The sequence below is a fragment of the Anser anser genome (assembly GCF_964211835.1).
Source record: "Anser anser genome assembly, chromosome: 2".
NCBI lineage: Eukaryota > Metazoa > Chordata > Aves > Anseriformes > Anatidae > Anser > Anser anser.
Window position 1 is genome coordinate 99,598,077 of NC_139721.1, and position 13,838 is coordinate 99,611,914.

Consider the following 13,838-nt stretch of genomic DNA (forward strand, 5'->3'; position numbering starts at 1 on the left):
TTGCTGGTATAAGGCCATGTAGTACCTTATGTAAAATTAATTGTAATAATACAGTACTTAAGGACAAGACTTGCCAAGTGTCTAAGAGGGCTCTAGTGACTTTGTTAAAGACATACTACTAGTTCACTTACACAACTAGCTGCTGCAGTCAGTATTTGACCCCAAAGGAAAACAGCTGGCATATGCTAGTCTGAAGACTGAACTCCTTCCTTTCATCATTTGAGAAGGAAACTCTGCAGGCAAAGCATTGTCATGTGCCTGGAAATGGTCACTACTGGTAAATTAGAGAAAAGCTTCTGTGGGAACAAAGACAACAGCTGAAAAAATGTAGTTCTTATTTTATAAATAGAGCAAAGATGATTAAAGCCTTCAAAGACTTCTAAAATAGTATCTCACTACAAAGCTTCTTCCTAATGCTAGCCTATTCAACCTGTACTTGACTTTGAAGTCCATTTACATACAGGCTTTAAAGACAGCTTCACATGTCCTCAAGCTTTACTATGTTCGCAAGAAGTTTGTTTCTTTTCTGGTAGAAATACTTTAAAGTCCTATGTAAAGTTCCCCCTACCTGAAGTAATAAAAAGAGGATCTGGCTTCTGCTAATATTTTTAGTGCATCCACTCATTTTTACAGTTTAACTACGTACCTTAATTGCAAGTTTAATTTTTGTTCTAGGGGGAATAGTCAAAATTAGGGCAGTCAATTGCGTCAAGGTTACGGAGAACAGAAGATGGGTAAGTTAACTTTTGGGAACAATGACTTGATAAAACTTTAAAGGTAATTAAAAAGTTTTAAAGCACTACCTGGTACTTCATATCATTTCTCCTTCCACTTCTCAATACTTCTGAAAAGCTGCACTAGCTCCCTCTGCATTGCAGTAGTGCTGAGTAACAGCCATGGACACAGCAGCAGCAGGATAGTGCTGCTCCTGCTCTGCTTCCATGTATAGCTCCCTGCAGGAATTTTCTCCTTTTGGATCTGGATTCCTACACAAAAGGAGCTTTAGCTTGGGCAGGCTCTGGAGCAGGCTTGCCCTTAACACCAAAGGTCTGTTCAGCTGCACTCCCAAGTAATTTACAACATCTCCCTCCCACTACATTGACCACGAGGAACAATTAGCATGGCAGAGTTCTTGCCCATCGAGCTTACAACGTGGAGGATGAGTACTGGCTGACTGAATAATGGGTCAGGGCTGAGCTACAGAAACTCTGATGTGGAAGAATGGAGTAGCATAGGAGACTGGACAGGCACAAGGTGGGAGCAATAAAACCATGTGCCTGTGCTTGTCTCCCCTCCTGCTCTGTATTAAGAGACAGGAGAGCCAGCGCTTACGGTTTGGCTGGAGTTGTGAAACTAAACCTTTTCTTTGCTGCAGCAAAGGTGTCCAAGCACTAATACACCATTGCTGAAGTACGACTGTTCACCTGAAGCATTAAGTGGCTTAATTCCCTAAAATGTTAAACGGTGTACTGAATACAGACATGCATTCCTTGGCACTTCTAATGCAGTAATACCAGCAAAGATCCAGAAAGCAGGACCAAAAAAAAAAGTGCTCAAAAGATAGTGATATAATGTAGATCATAAAGTCAATTCAAAATAAGTGCTAGACATCAAGCTAAATCTTCATGCTGAAATTTTATTTAGGAAGCGCAAAAGGTACTGCTAGCGAATTTAATTCAGAGCACGTGCTCTTATCAAAGAGAAAAAATTGAAAAAGGATTTCCACCATTTAAGTGGACATAATCAGTTTTTGGGGCACAGCATTATGCAGTTCAAAACACATACATCCAGTTTATCAAGAGCAGCAAAGGTCTGTAACCACATCTGGTATTAAGACATTCACCTCAGCATTATTTTTTGACAGTTCCTGATATGCCTCCACTTTTCAAGTTCTCACCGTGTTTCTATGTGCATTTTGTAAAGTCTCTGAATTCAGAGATAAGAGGGCAACTGGGTTTGCTTCTTAGGTATTTTCCATGTTTCAGTAGTATCAAGTGGTACTATCCCCACACAGTTCTATTTTTAGAACAAGAAAACAACTCTGTATCTGCCTTCACATTAGATAAGCGTTCTTCATTCAGTCTAAACATTCTTGATTTTCTTGATCACCTCATCTAGAAACCACTCCTAGCTTCTCAGTGATCTAGAAGACGACAAGAAAAGAGGATTTTGTAGGTGTTTGGACTCGATGATCCTTGTGGGTCCCTTCCAATTCAGGATATTCTATGATTCTGTAACTCTCTGCTACTACTGAGGAAAGTAGTAATTATGCTTTCATCAATATTAGTAAATTTAGGCTACAAAACAACAACAAAAAAATCTATCAATTGTCTATAGTTAGGAAACTTTGAATCCTTACAGAAATAAAGGACTCAACAAGATAGCTTAATCTTGGCTGTGATAAGACTTGGAAGTCTAGCTGTCTGTGCAGATGTCACACACGTGCATCGTGTCTCCTTACCAGGAATAAAATAAGGAGAGTAAGTTCACCACTTCACTGACACTAACAGAAGTGATCCATCTCCAAATGTATTGTATATGAACCTAAATAGTACTTCCAGTGTTTGATAAAGAACAGGGTCAAGAACAGAAACATCACACAATTAAAGCTCTGCACCTCCTTCTAATCTCTCCTCCACTACAATATTAAAAAGTAAAAACAGAGTGAAGGAATTCTTCATAAATCTTTAATTGTATTACTATAATGTAATGTTTCCACCTTTTATGAACACTCTTCATAATGCTCTTTCTAATAATAACTAAATAAAGTACAATTGCACTGCACGAACATGATGTGAGTTTATTTTTCGCTGTTTTTGAACAACTAGTTGCATATGGTCAGATTGATTTATTTATTAACAATTTTAGAGAATTACAGCAGTTTTTCAGACATACGCTATGCTAACTCACACCTAAGTGTTCTTCAGCGCCATTAGTTTCCTCCTACTGGAACCAGTAATTTGCCACTGTGTCTAGCTAACAATGATTTGATAGTTACGGTAGAAGTTTTCAAGTTTTAAAATAAACCTTCAATGAATACATGACAATTGCAGAAAGATGAACGTACAGCAATTAATTTACTCAGCATCCTGATTTTGACTAGATACTGCAATCCACGTCAACCATGTATTATTCTGAAACTAAATCTAGCTCAAAATTTTACAGTCCTACCTAAAGTTCTTACTGGTGTGAGAGACGCCTGTGACCTACTGAAGACTTTAACTCGATTCACAACGAGCAGAACACAGCAGGGAATGAAACATCACACTAGATGATACTCTCGCCCTAAATTTGCAAAAGCAACATCCATAATCAGTTTAAATAGAAGACAAGTTTCAAAAACACTGACAGTGTCTTACAAGCAGCTATCAATATCAAAAACACATGCCTGCTAGTGTCTCCTAATGGGATTAACTTCTCAAATTAATACAGCTTTTTGAACAGACAGCTTTAAATAGGCTGGATGTATTTATTTTTAAGCAGCACAAGAAAAATCAAATACATTACTTGTATTTTCAATTATCAAGTAAGAGTTTCTATGTTTAAAAACTGCATTCACACCTCCACTTTTACAATTAAATACGGCCACATTAGTTTCTCTGCTTAGTAATAATTTCTATGGAAGTAAGAAGCTTGTTTCGACAAAATACTAAATTTAATTACAAAGGTGCTTAAAACAGATGTACAAAGTCAAAGAAATGCAATGTACTAGGAGAGTGATCTAAAGGTGATTATTACATTGTTACATTTGAGGAAAAAGCTGTCAGATATGCACATGAATTAAGGTTATGACAGAAAAACGATGAAAAATGCTGAACATTTTAATCAAATGAAGTATTAGGTCAACGATACTTAATTTTGTGTTATTTTGGGGACTTGTAGCTGCGTATACTCAATAGGCAGTTCCTCAAATGTTGGTAACTACAAATAGCGGAGGTTGATGCTTTGACGCCAGAAAGCTGAGAAAGTGTTATTGTATTATTTGTAAATCAGTTCACACTGTACATTAATGATCAGAATTATCTTTGCAACATGCATTATGACTGAGCTGTAACAATACCTTCACAGTTTACTCACGAGAGGTGCTGTCACCAAATCATTTAGTACTTTGTATTTCTTGCCATGCAGAAATGGATGTCTTTGAAATGAAAGTTGACTGCTTAAATCCCTTTGAATAAGTAATAATACTTGCATTGGAAATTTTAGAACAGAGGGGAAGAAAATAATGCATTCATACTGGATTTATCTGAAGAGGTCACAACCATTAAATAAAGAAGAGGACTACGTGAATTCAGACGAAACTCAGTAGCTGCTATCCCTCCTACAGACCAAAAGCAAGTTTAAGCAAATGTCAAAGAGCAAGCATACACATTAATGAAGACAACTTATGATAATGATCATTTCATCTCTACCCACTGCATGAGTTTAAATCACTGTCCAACTTGCTAGCAGGAAGCCAATTCTTACAATCTGAAAATGAATACAAGTTTCTTATTCCAACCTTGTGTTGAAACATAGAAGAAAGGAAAATACTTTTGATCAAGCTGCATGTTTGACTGCACAACAGAGAGAGCTGGGACAGTGGGGAAAGAGATCTGGCAGGTCTTCTTTTCTATCCATAGGAGAAAAACTGTGAAGCATTGTAGCGCAGGCCCTACACAGGGCAGCAAGCAGCCATCAGCTTTGAAAAGCAGAGGGCACCTCATTCTGCCTTTCCTCAGATGAATCAAAAATTTAAAAAAAAAAAAAAACAAAAAACACCACACTCAGTTTTCTAAAATCCCTGGGTCAGCAAGGCAGTTTGTGGGAGTGAGGGAAATGCAGAGAACTAACAAATCAGCTGTACAAATCTGGGGCAGAGGAGAATTCTACAGAACAGCTAAGGTGAAGAGGTGACAGAGGCAAGGCTATTAAAAAGGACCCAGGAAGGTCCTGTTTCTATAGCTTGTACACATGTTAACTACTTGTGTGGCCCTACTGTGAGCTCCTAGGTTTAAATTAACATTAAGTTGCTGAAGTTAATTTTGTAGGCGCTTAAATCTTTCAGATCATATTCAGTCTTCACTACAACATGAAGCCTGACCACTTAAAACCCAGACAACAGGTAATGCTAACAATTTCATAATAGCAAGTGATTATTTTCTTATCTGCAAGCTGAATCAGAAAGCTCTAGAATCATCGTGAATAACTGCACCCCTAATCCTATTGCACCAGAGGTCTTCCTACAAGTATTTCTTAATCTTTAAAATGATATAATTGACTATTACAGAGTTGTGGAATAGAACAGAAAAGAATATCAGAAATTTTAGGAGATATAAATATAAACACACAGACCAGAAGCAATATATAAGGTTCTATAGATACGTTTTACTTGTATGTCAGAAGCAGTAGATTAAGTAGAGCTTTAGGTGTACTTTTTGCCCTTCTCAAATGAAGCTACTCAAACCAGCTCTGTACTCTCAGGTTTTCCATGGCTGTTCTATCTAGCTTGTCCTGGAAAAAATTAATTAACACCTTAAAACAGATCTTGTCTTTCTGAATCACTATTTGAAGCACTAAAACTGAAATTTACATTGTTGGAGAGTAACTATGTGATGCAAGTTTGACTTTTCTATTAGCTTTTCAAATGCACCTGAAGAAATCAGAACTTCTTAAAGAAATTACGTTAGAACCTTCTTATTTATCTCTTGTACAGCTATTTTATTTGAGGAATAGAAGAAATAACTTTGACTTGAAACCTCGGCCCCGGAAAAGAGAATTGCAGAACACTAATAAATACTTAGGAGGGAATAAACTAAGAGCCTTCCAATACGGGAAGGTTGGAATACTTGATGATGTAATGTAGGAAATGTTAACAGCTATCGTGGGGATGTTTCAAGGCATAGACACATTCACGTTGCAAGAAACAGGAAATAATCTGTGTCGGGAGCACAAAATGTAGGATATGGAATATGTTTGCGTACAGAAGACCCAACATGCACATTCCATATGAAATAGAGCATTATACCACATCTTTTCAACTAAACTATTATATTCTTTCATGCAAGGTTAAGAACTGAGTTGTTTCAGTTGCTCCCTCAATTCTGGTGTTAATTTCCTAATGAAAAAAGTAGTTATCCAAATAGAACATTCCCTGAGTAGACAAAGAAAAATACGTATAGCTGATTTCTGTTTGGAAGAGTCTTCATAACTTTACTGGCAACAAAAAATAGGCAGAGTTTGCTACTGTGCTCTTTTAAGTAATTTTAATACTTTGTATTCATATTCATGTAATTACATTAGTGGTGTAATTATATCCTAACAGACAGTTTTGTGAGGTCTTGCTCTATGGTTCAATTCCAATTTTGGCCAATTGTTTTCTAATACTTTTCTTGAAGAGATCTCTCCAACTGGAATCCTGTTCATATCCCAAGGTAAAACACAGCCAAAACATAAGCAAAGTTATGAAGGCCCACCACATAACATCAAGAAAATACTGATTTTACAATTGTTGCACAGATTTGCAGACACAAAGAGAGCTAGAGACAGATTAATGTGTATGGCTACAGATGAGAAAGGAAAAACACCGTTTAGTCAGCCACAGTCTTACTCTGCACCCGGTTGATTCCAGTTTGTAGGTGGAACCAAAAAAGTGCCACCTAGCTTGGAACCCTTTAAGGGCTTCTGCACCTATATTTTTTGCAGACGTATTCTCTAAACCAACCTGAAGATGAATCAGTAGTTATACTCTGCTTATTTATAAGAAGAATTCACAAACATTTGGCTACTTGGATTGAAAAATATAACTACTTTACATAAATATCTTCAACATCCAAGAAAATGTACAAATCTAAAGTCAAACACATTTGGCTTGCAACAAGCCCTGTTTGCTAATATCTTTATAAAGGCTCAGATCTAAAGAAAAGTAGTCATTTTAAACACAACCAATATACAGCAAATGCCATCCCATCATATGGAGACACTCACCATTCTATACTTCTATTGAAACTGAATGATAACATTCCACATCTGCTTACAAGCAACATACGCCTTGTTTTGGTCCTGGATAGTTAGTCTCCACTCCTGTGTTTTGGAGCAGTCTTTTTACAGCTCAGAGAAACCATTGCACCTGAAACATTCAGCAGCACTGTGCAAAACCATCACTTAGTCCCCGAGACTTTGGGTTGACTGTGTAAAAGTGGAAAACCATGATGACATGGCTGATTTTGCACTTGTGAAGGCTTCTCCAACTGACTGACCTGCGTTATAAAACAAAAGAAAGAGTTCATAGTGTAATATTATCTTTACTAAGCTCTTAAGCCAAATAAATAAATAATTAAAATGCACCAAACAACCAGCTCTCCAATTTGGAATTTAAAACCCAAGCCCAAATCATGTGTCAGAAAACATTCAAAGAACTTCAACACAGTAGCTCAGCAGAAATGGCCTCCATTGTCCTTTGCCCTGGACGACTTCCTAGACCTACTAACTGAAAAGTTCTCCTTGCCAGAGAACACAGCAAAGAAAGTAGTAAGACTCCAATGGAATTTTTCACTCAGGCTGAAAAGGTTTTTCACTCCAATGGAGTTTTTCACTTCAAGCTGTTTTCAAAACAGGCTGAACAACTTTTGGCAAAGCAACTATGGAACAACTATAGCACTCCTATCTCTTCAACTGGCAAACTCACGTTTTCTTGCACTGGAAGATAACAATGTGATGAAGGTGCCCCTATTCAAGCGCAACGAATACCTTCCCAGAAAATTACAGCCTATTGCAAAACCTGCAGAAACTGGCATGAGCTCTTCCTAGCAGTTCAGTCAGCTCCGTATAGTTTCACAGTGATATGAAAGTGAGAACAGCTCAATGCAGAAGATAGTGTTGTGGTCTAAGCACTCCTACATTACACAAAAGCTTCTACCTGAACATCCCTCTTCCCATGTCCATCTCCAGCCCATGCTGGAGAAGGAATTTACACTATTTTTTTTGGCCTACCTGCTTCTGTTTCCACTATTATGCAATATACAGGGCCCCAGTCAGCACCTTTACCCCTCAAAACGTTGTTCTGTTTTGTATGTATATTATAAAGTACACTTGGCTTAAAATGAAATAAAACTGAAATATAGGATACTTCTTTAAAAAATGAACTAGAATCATAAAATCTCCTCAGTTGGAAGGGAGCCACAGGGATCATCAAGTCCAACTCCTGGCTCCACATAAGACCACCCCAAAATCAAACCCTATGTCTAAGAGTGTTGTCCAATTGCTTCTTGAACTCCAACATGCTTGCTGCCATGACCGCTTCCCTGGGGAGCCTGTTCCAGCCCCCAACCACCCTCTCAGTGAAGAAATTTTTTTAACATCCAGGCTGAACTTCCCCTGTTGCAGTTTCATGTTGTTAGATCCAAGTTGGTTCAAAATAAGTTTCTTCAAAATAAGTTTCTTACCTACAGCTTTTCCTGTTTGCACAACATTTCGGCTAGTGGATACCATCACATTTCCAATCTTCTTTCCACGTTCACTGTTTTGCACAGAGCTAAACAAAAGAGATACTGAAGACTTAGTCAACTGACATTAATTCCAGGTGTACATACATAAAGTGTATAGTTAAAATATCTATCTATGCACACAGATCTATATAGCACTATCAAGCCCATAATTCCTGTATAGGTTGCATACATCTTATCCAGTTAGGCAAGCTTCTCTGAGGAAGATGAGATACAGCCAGCAAGACAGGAATCAAAATACCCAACATTTCATTTTTATAGAACATGCTAGTATCTTTCCTAACATTTACCAAAATACATATTTGTTCCATATTACAAAAGCAGGATTTTCAGTAGTTTTGGAAAGTTCTAGCCCTAACTATTAGCTTTAAACAAAACAGTGTTACTGAACAATTGTTATTCTTTTTTCCATATAGAGTTTACTTTGTACCTTGCCCTAACAGCAAATTTTTGATGAAGTCTAGTTCACTCTCATACATTTGATTAAAAATGTGAGAAGAATAAAGACGCTACCATCACTTGGAAAGGAGAACATAATCAGTTCCATTGCATGAGTGCGATGACTTTAAAATAAAATTTGCTTAAATTGTAACATTCAAGTCCACATTTCAGACTTTGCAAATCTATTTATGTCAAACTTATTAACAACACAGCATGTTACATTCTTGTCCCTATTCACAGCTTTCTTTATTAACTTGAATACTTTAAAAATCTTCAGTGTAAATGCAAAAAGCAGAAAGAACAGAGTACATCAAGAACAAGTTTAGGCTCAATTTGCAAAATACATTATTTAAAAATATTTTTTATAACTAGAGAAATTTAGAACTACAGATCCTTTTACACTCACTTAAGAGTGCTCAGAATAGTAGAAGAGTCTCTCCTTTCAAAAACAAAATCAGGGCAAGTCAAAGATTGTAGATGCCTCTACACCTTTCAGATCTTTCAGGTCTTTCTACAAGGACCAGTCATTAATAGTAAGAGCTGCTATCAGCAGGCACTTTATTGAAGGCAATTATCTTGTTACAAATCTTGATTCGTTTGCAATTCTCAGTTGTTATCACAGAAATTTCATCTGCCACTAGCCAGCAAAAGCAACAAGATTTGTTGGGCTGAAGTCTGAACCCTTTTTATTGCTCATGTTGTTGCTCTATGTTAGCATTTGGTTTAAGTTTCCTCACAGTATACTGAAAGTAATAGTCTATGGTCAAGACAGGTGCAGAATTAGCAGCATGTACGTACTGCTGATTTGCAGGTGTCTTACAGAACTAGTCTCTGATGTTCTGTGGTCAACACAGTTAAGTGGAAAAACTAGCTATGTCTTGCTTGGTGCATAAATAAGAGAGTTAACTGCAAGACTGAGGCTTTTGTTGCAGCCAAACTGCTACAGAAATAACAAGCACTACTGAGTTTTAGACAGTAAGAGCTAACACCACCTCAAAGTTCAGATTATTTTGGTGCAATAAGAGGTTGTGTAAATCTCATTTTAAACCTGTATCTTGAAGAAACTGAACGGAGTCTGAACAGTCTCATATATGATGAACTTCTAAAAAGTTCGAGAAGAATGCCGTATTAAAACCAAAGCTAATTAAAAAAACAAACACACTTTCTCCAAATAACTGAACCTAAAGACAACATATAGAAAAACACCAATGAAAGCTTAATAGCTTTAATTTACAATTTAAAAATAAAAACACAGAAGACATAATTGCAATGCAAAAATCACGCATCTATTACATAAAGCCCAGCACAAAATAGTGTATTTCAGATAAACTGTCCATCTTTAGATGTGACATTTTTGCAGAACCTTGAATACAGTTTCACGCACATAGCTGATTTAAACCATTATTTTGTTTAGTTCATGATAGCAACAGTTGTGCAGTTATTAATATCAGACCATTAAAAAAAACCACAAAACATATCAAGCTACTACAACATACTTACTGCGACAATCTTAACTTAACATCTGATACAGAGTATTGTCCCTGGAATGGGTGGCTAGAAGAGGAGAAAAAAACAAGAAAAGCATTACATACTTTTCCACGATTAACCTGCATCACGACAACTTCAATTCCTAGTTACATTCCTCTTCATAGTTTATATAAAAAAAAAAAATCCCCTTATTTTAGACACAGCACTGTATCACTTCATAGAAAGCTAGGTCATACTGACTACTTGGTCTCAGGTTTCTTATAAACTAACATGTAAGGTGCCTTCTATTTACATATTAGATATTAAGAACCTTCTCTTCACACTAAGGCAGAGACACCTTCTCCTAGCAAGAAAAAGCATGCAAAGAAAACAAACCAGAAACCCTTAAGTAGACCAAAAGAGCTTTGTAAGTCTGAAGAACAACAGTCTTCAAACAACAGCAGCTGCCAAAGCAAGAACAAAAGCTAGCAAAACTCCCTGCAGTACAGTACAAACGGGTGCTAAACAAAACACATACACAGCCTATAGTGTTAACAAGCCCGGCATCATCTAATCTTGGAATAGAAATGCACTTAAAACCACCTAAACTACAGCAGATGCAGCATTAACTCAGCCAGCTCCCCTCCATTCCTGGACATGGCTATTCCTTGTATACCTGGAAGCAACTAATGGAAAGGAAAACCATCTGAGGGCAATTCGGAGGAATAACAAACTCTCTACAGCTCAGGACAGCCATCAATTGACTTGTTCAAGTTTCAGTTCTGACTCTGGATGTAGTTTTCTTCATAAAATTATATCCCAGAATTAGAGTAAGGTATTGAAGAACAGAAATATTCAGTGAAGAATATTTCTGTGCTCAGAGTTTTACTGCATGGGATCCTAAGTTTTCACCCTCAAGGCTTTATAATAGGAGCAAGAGGGGCACTAATCCTACAGAATGATGTGTACGTAGCTGCTCATAACTGGAACGTTCCATGTTAAATCCTAAAAATCAGTTCCTTACCTAGAATTTACTTCTGCAAGAGCTGGATGCTTATTGCTATTCCATACTCTGTAGTTGTGAGTATTCTTCCAGGCTACTACAAATGGTGTTCCAAAGTCTGACAAAGTCTTCTCATTGTCTGAGAAATTAAAATACAGATGTGAACTTGTAGCAATTCACTACAGGTATAATAGAAGAAAAATGACTGCATTTTAAAGAAAAACTGGAATTTTCCAGACTCTCATCAAATCAAAGACAAGTCAATATTAGTACAAAGAACCTAACATTTCAAAAAATGTTTTATTATTTTCAAGTGTCCCAAATACAAAAAGCCAAGACAAAACGAAACACTTAAAAATGAGAAAAGCTTGGTTTTGTTTCTTCTTAATTAACTTGTAAAGTTCTAAGTGAAGAGCTCAACTGGAAAAAGAAAGTCACACAAACATAGACCTCTTGACTTGTTCTCTGGGCAAAGACAGAAAGGGCAGAGAAAGGCCACGCGGTAACTGAGAACAAAAACATCATTTACATTGATTTTGGTCAGATACATTAGGATTTGCTGTACTATGTTAATGCTCATTCAAATACAGTAAATTTCAAATCCACTCCAAAACCACAGTATGAGCTACTGTGGAATCAACTTATCATAACAACCCCTTTAAAATACAGAAGATTGTGGGAAATCATTTTAGAACCAGACAGTGAAGTAGTATGAATTTCATGAAAAGCCTGACATTCCATTATCAAACTATTAATCATCTTAAAATATTAATGTTGTCAGACAAAGAACTTTTCACCTTTGAGACTATAAAATCACATTTTTGATCTCATTGCTTCTCAGAAACACCACAGAACAGAAACTGAGTTACTTTACTGGTGTGAAAGGAGAATAATCATGAAGAGTATGAAGTCAAGAGGGTTAGTGGTTGGCAAACTTCCACAAATAAGCCACTGATTCTTTTGGCTGCATTCATGCACGAAAGGCTGCAACACAGAGTATTCCCTCTGAGTTAAGGCAAAAAATGTTGAGCTCCAGGAAACACAAGCTGGTAAAATCCCTAGCTGACAGTTAAGTGAATCCCTTCTAAAGACCATAGCAGGAATGGAAAAGAGATGAGACACAGTAGTAAAACCTCCCAAAAAGAGCCACTTAACTTCATGCCTCCTTGAATCCAATTAGTTCCCCAAACTGAATTTCAGGTCTCAAACAACTCTGTAGGACACCCAAGTTTGTAAAAGTTTCATCATATACAGGGTTTCAGGAACTTCTACTTATAATGAAAGCTTAATTAAATCAAGGAGAAACAGAGAAGAAACGGGTCTGTAAGGCTGTGAAGAATGAGTAATAAGCTTGTCAAGGAATAACAAAGACAGAAAAGGACAACCAAAAAAAAGTAGCACAAAATGAAACTTTAGGCAGAGGGAGATCCAATGACAGGCCACACATGTAATGAAACAGAACAAATACTTTTTTACACCCACCCTCATCTCAATTCCTAGACAAGGTCTTGTCTAGGGTATCTGTTCTACCTGGTTGCAGCACAGCAGCAAGCAGCGCGTGAAGGTAAGCACTGAACTGAGCCCTGATCCACTCATCTCCTCCTTCCCATCCAGTGCCATCAAGGAAAACATCATCTCTGTTCTCAGTTACATGCTTCACCAAGTAATCTGCAAATCTTAGGTCAGCGGTTGTAGGGTTCAGGATCTTACGGAGTTCTGGATCGTGGATTTGTACATGAGCATCTTCTATCTGTATGAAATAATTCCAAGGGTAAAAATTTATCTAAATAAAACTGCTCAAACATACTACTACATACTGCTACTGACAAGCAGCTACCTAAATCAGAATGCAACAGTCTCAACAAATATCAAGAAGAAACAAATGACCAAAGAAATCCTGAGTGAAAAGTTCTCACTGTCAGCTACTGCTCTGACACAACCAGAACCTCATCATCAACCAGGCAGAGTTAAAAGCTGCTCATTTGAAAGGATTTGGCAAGAGAAAATTGGTGTTCACGTGTTTTCTTAGAGGCTCTTTTGGATTTTCACTTCAATTTATGAAGTTCACTATCAATATGTAGCTATCCTAGGCTGATTGTATAGTTGTATACACTTACTAGAACAGACATATTGCTTTCTGAGATACTGTTTTTAACATGTCAATTATATCAAGAGGAAATCATCATTAACACGTTTTATTCTCTAACTGTATGTTTCTCAGCTCAGAGCACTCATTTTTGAAGAGCTTAATCCAAAGCCACGAAAAAGATGAAAAAGCCTGTGACATGAAAAGTAAAATTACACCTTAATTACAGCTTAAAGTTCTGTCCTACCCCAAAAACTGATACAAACGGAATACCCTTCAGCATTTAAGAATTTATTTCATAGAGAAGTAATTCAAAAATTCAGACATGAACCCAAAACTATACATTCAAAATGCAACC

The 13,838-nt window shown here is 37.0% G+C and overlaps 1 protein-coding gene across 4 annotated transcripts in view; it reads right to left on the reverse strand.

Moving 5' to 3' along the window:
• Positions 1-2,774: 2,774 nt before the first annotated feature.
• The window catches only part of AVL9 (AVL9 cell migration associated), a 42,862-nt gene continuing 31,798 nt past the window's right edge, over positions 2,775-13,838 (reverse strand). For all 4 annotated transcript variants that reach the window (XM_083822177.1, XM_083822178.1, XM_083822175.1 and 1 more), the window contains 5 exons: positions 12,925-13,144; positions 11,416-11,533; positions 10,425-10,478; positions 8,424-8,512; positions 2,775-7,238 (listed from right to left, as the gene is read on the reverse strand). In XM_083822177.1, coding sequence (XP_083678303.1) covers positions 7,144-7,238; positions 8,424-8,512; positions 10,425-10,478; positions 11,416-11,533; positions 12,925-13,144 — 576 coding nt within the window. In that variant the 3' untranslated portion in view covers positions 2,775-7,143. The remainder of the gene's footprint in view (positions 7,239-8,423; positions 8,513-10,424; positions 10,479-11,415; positions 11,534-12,924; positions 13,145-13,838) is intronic.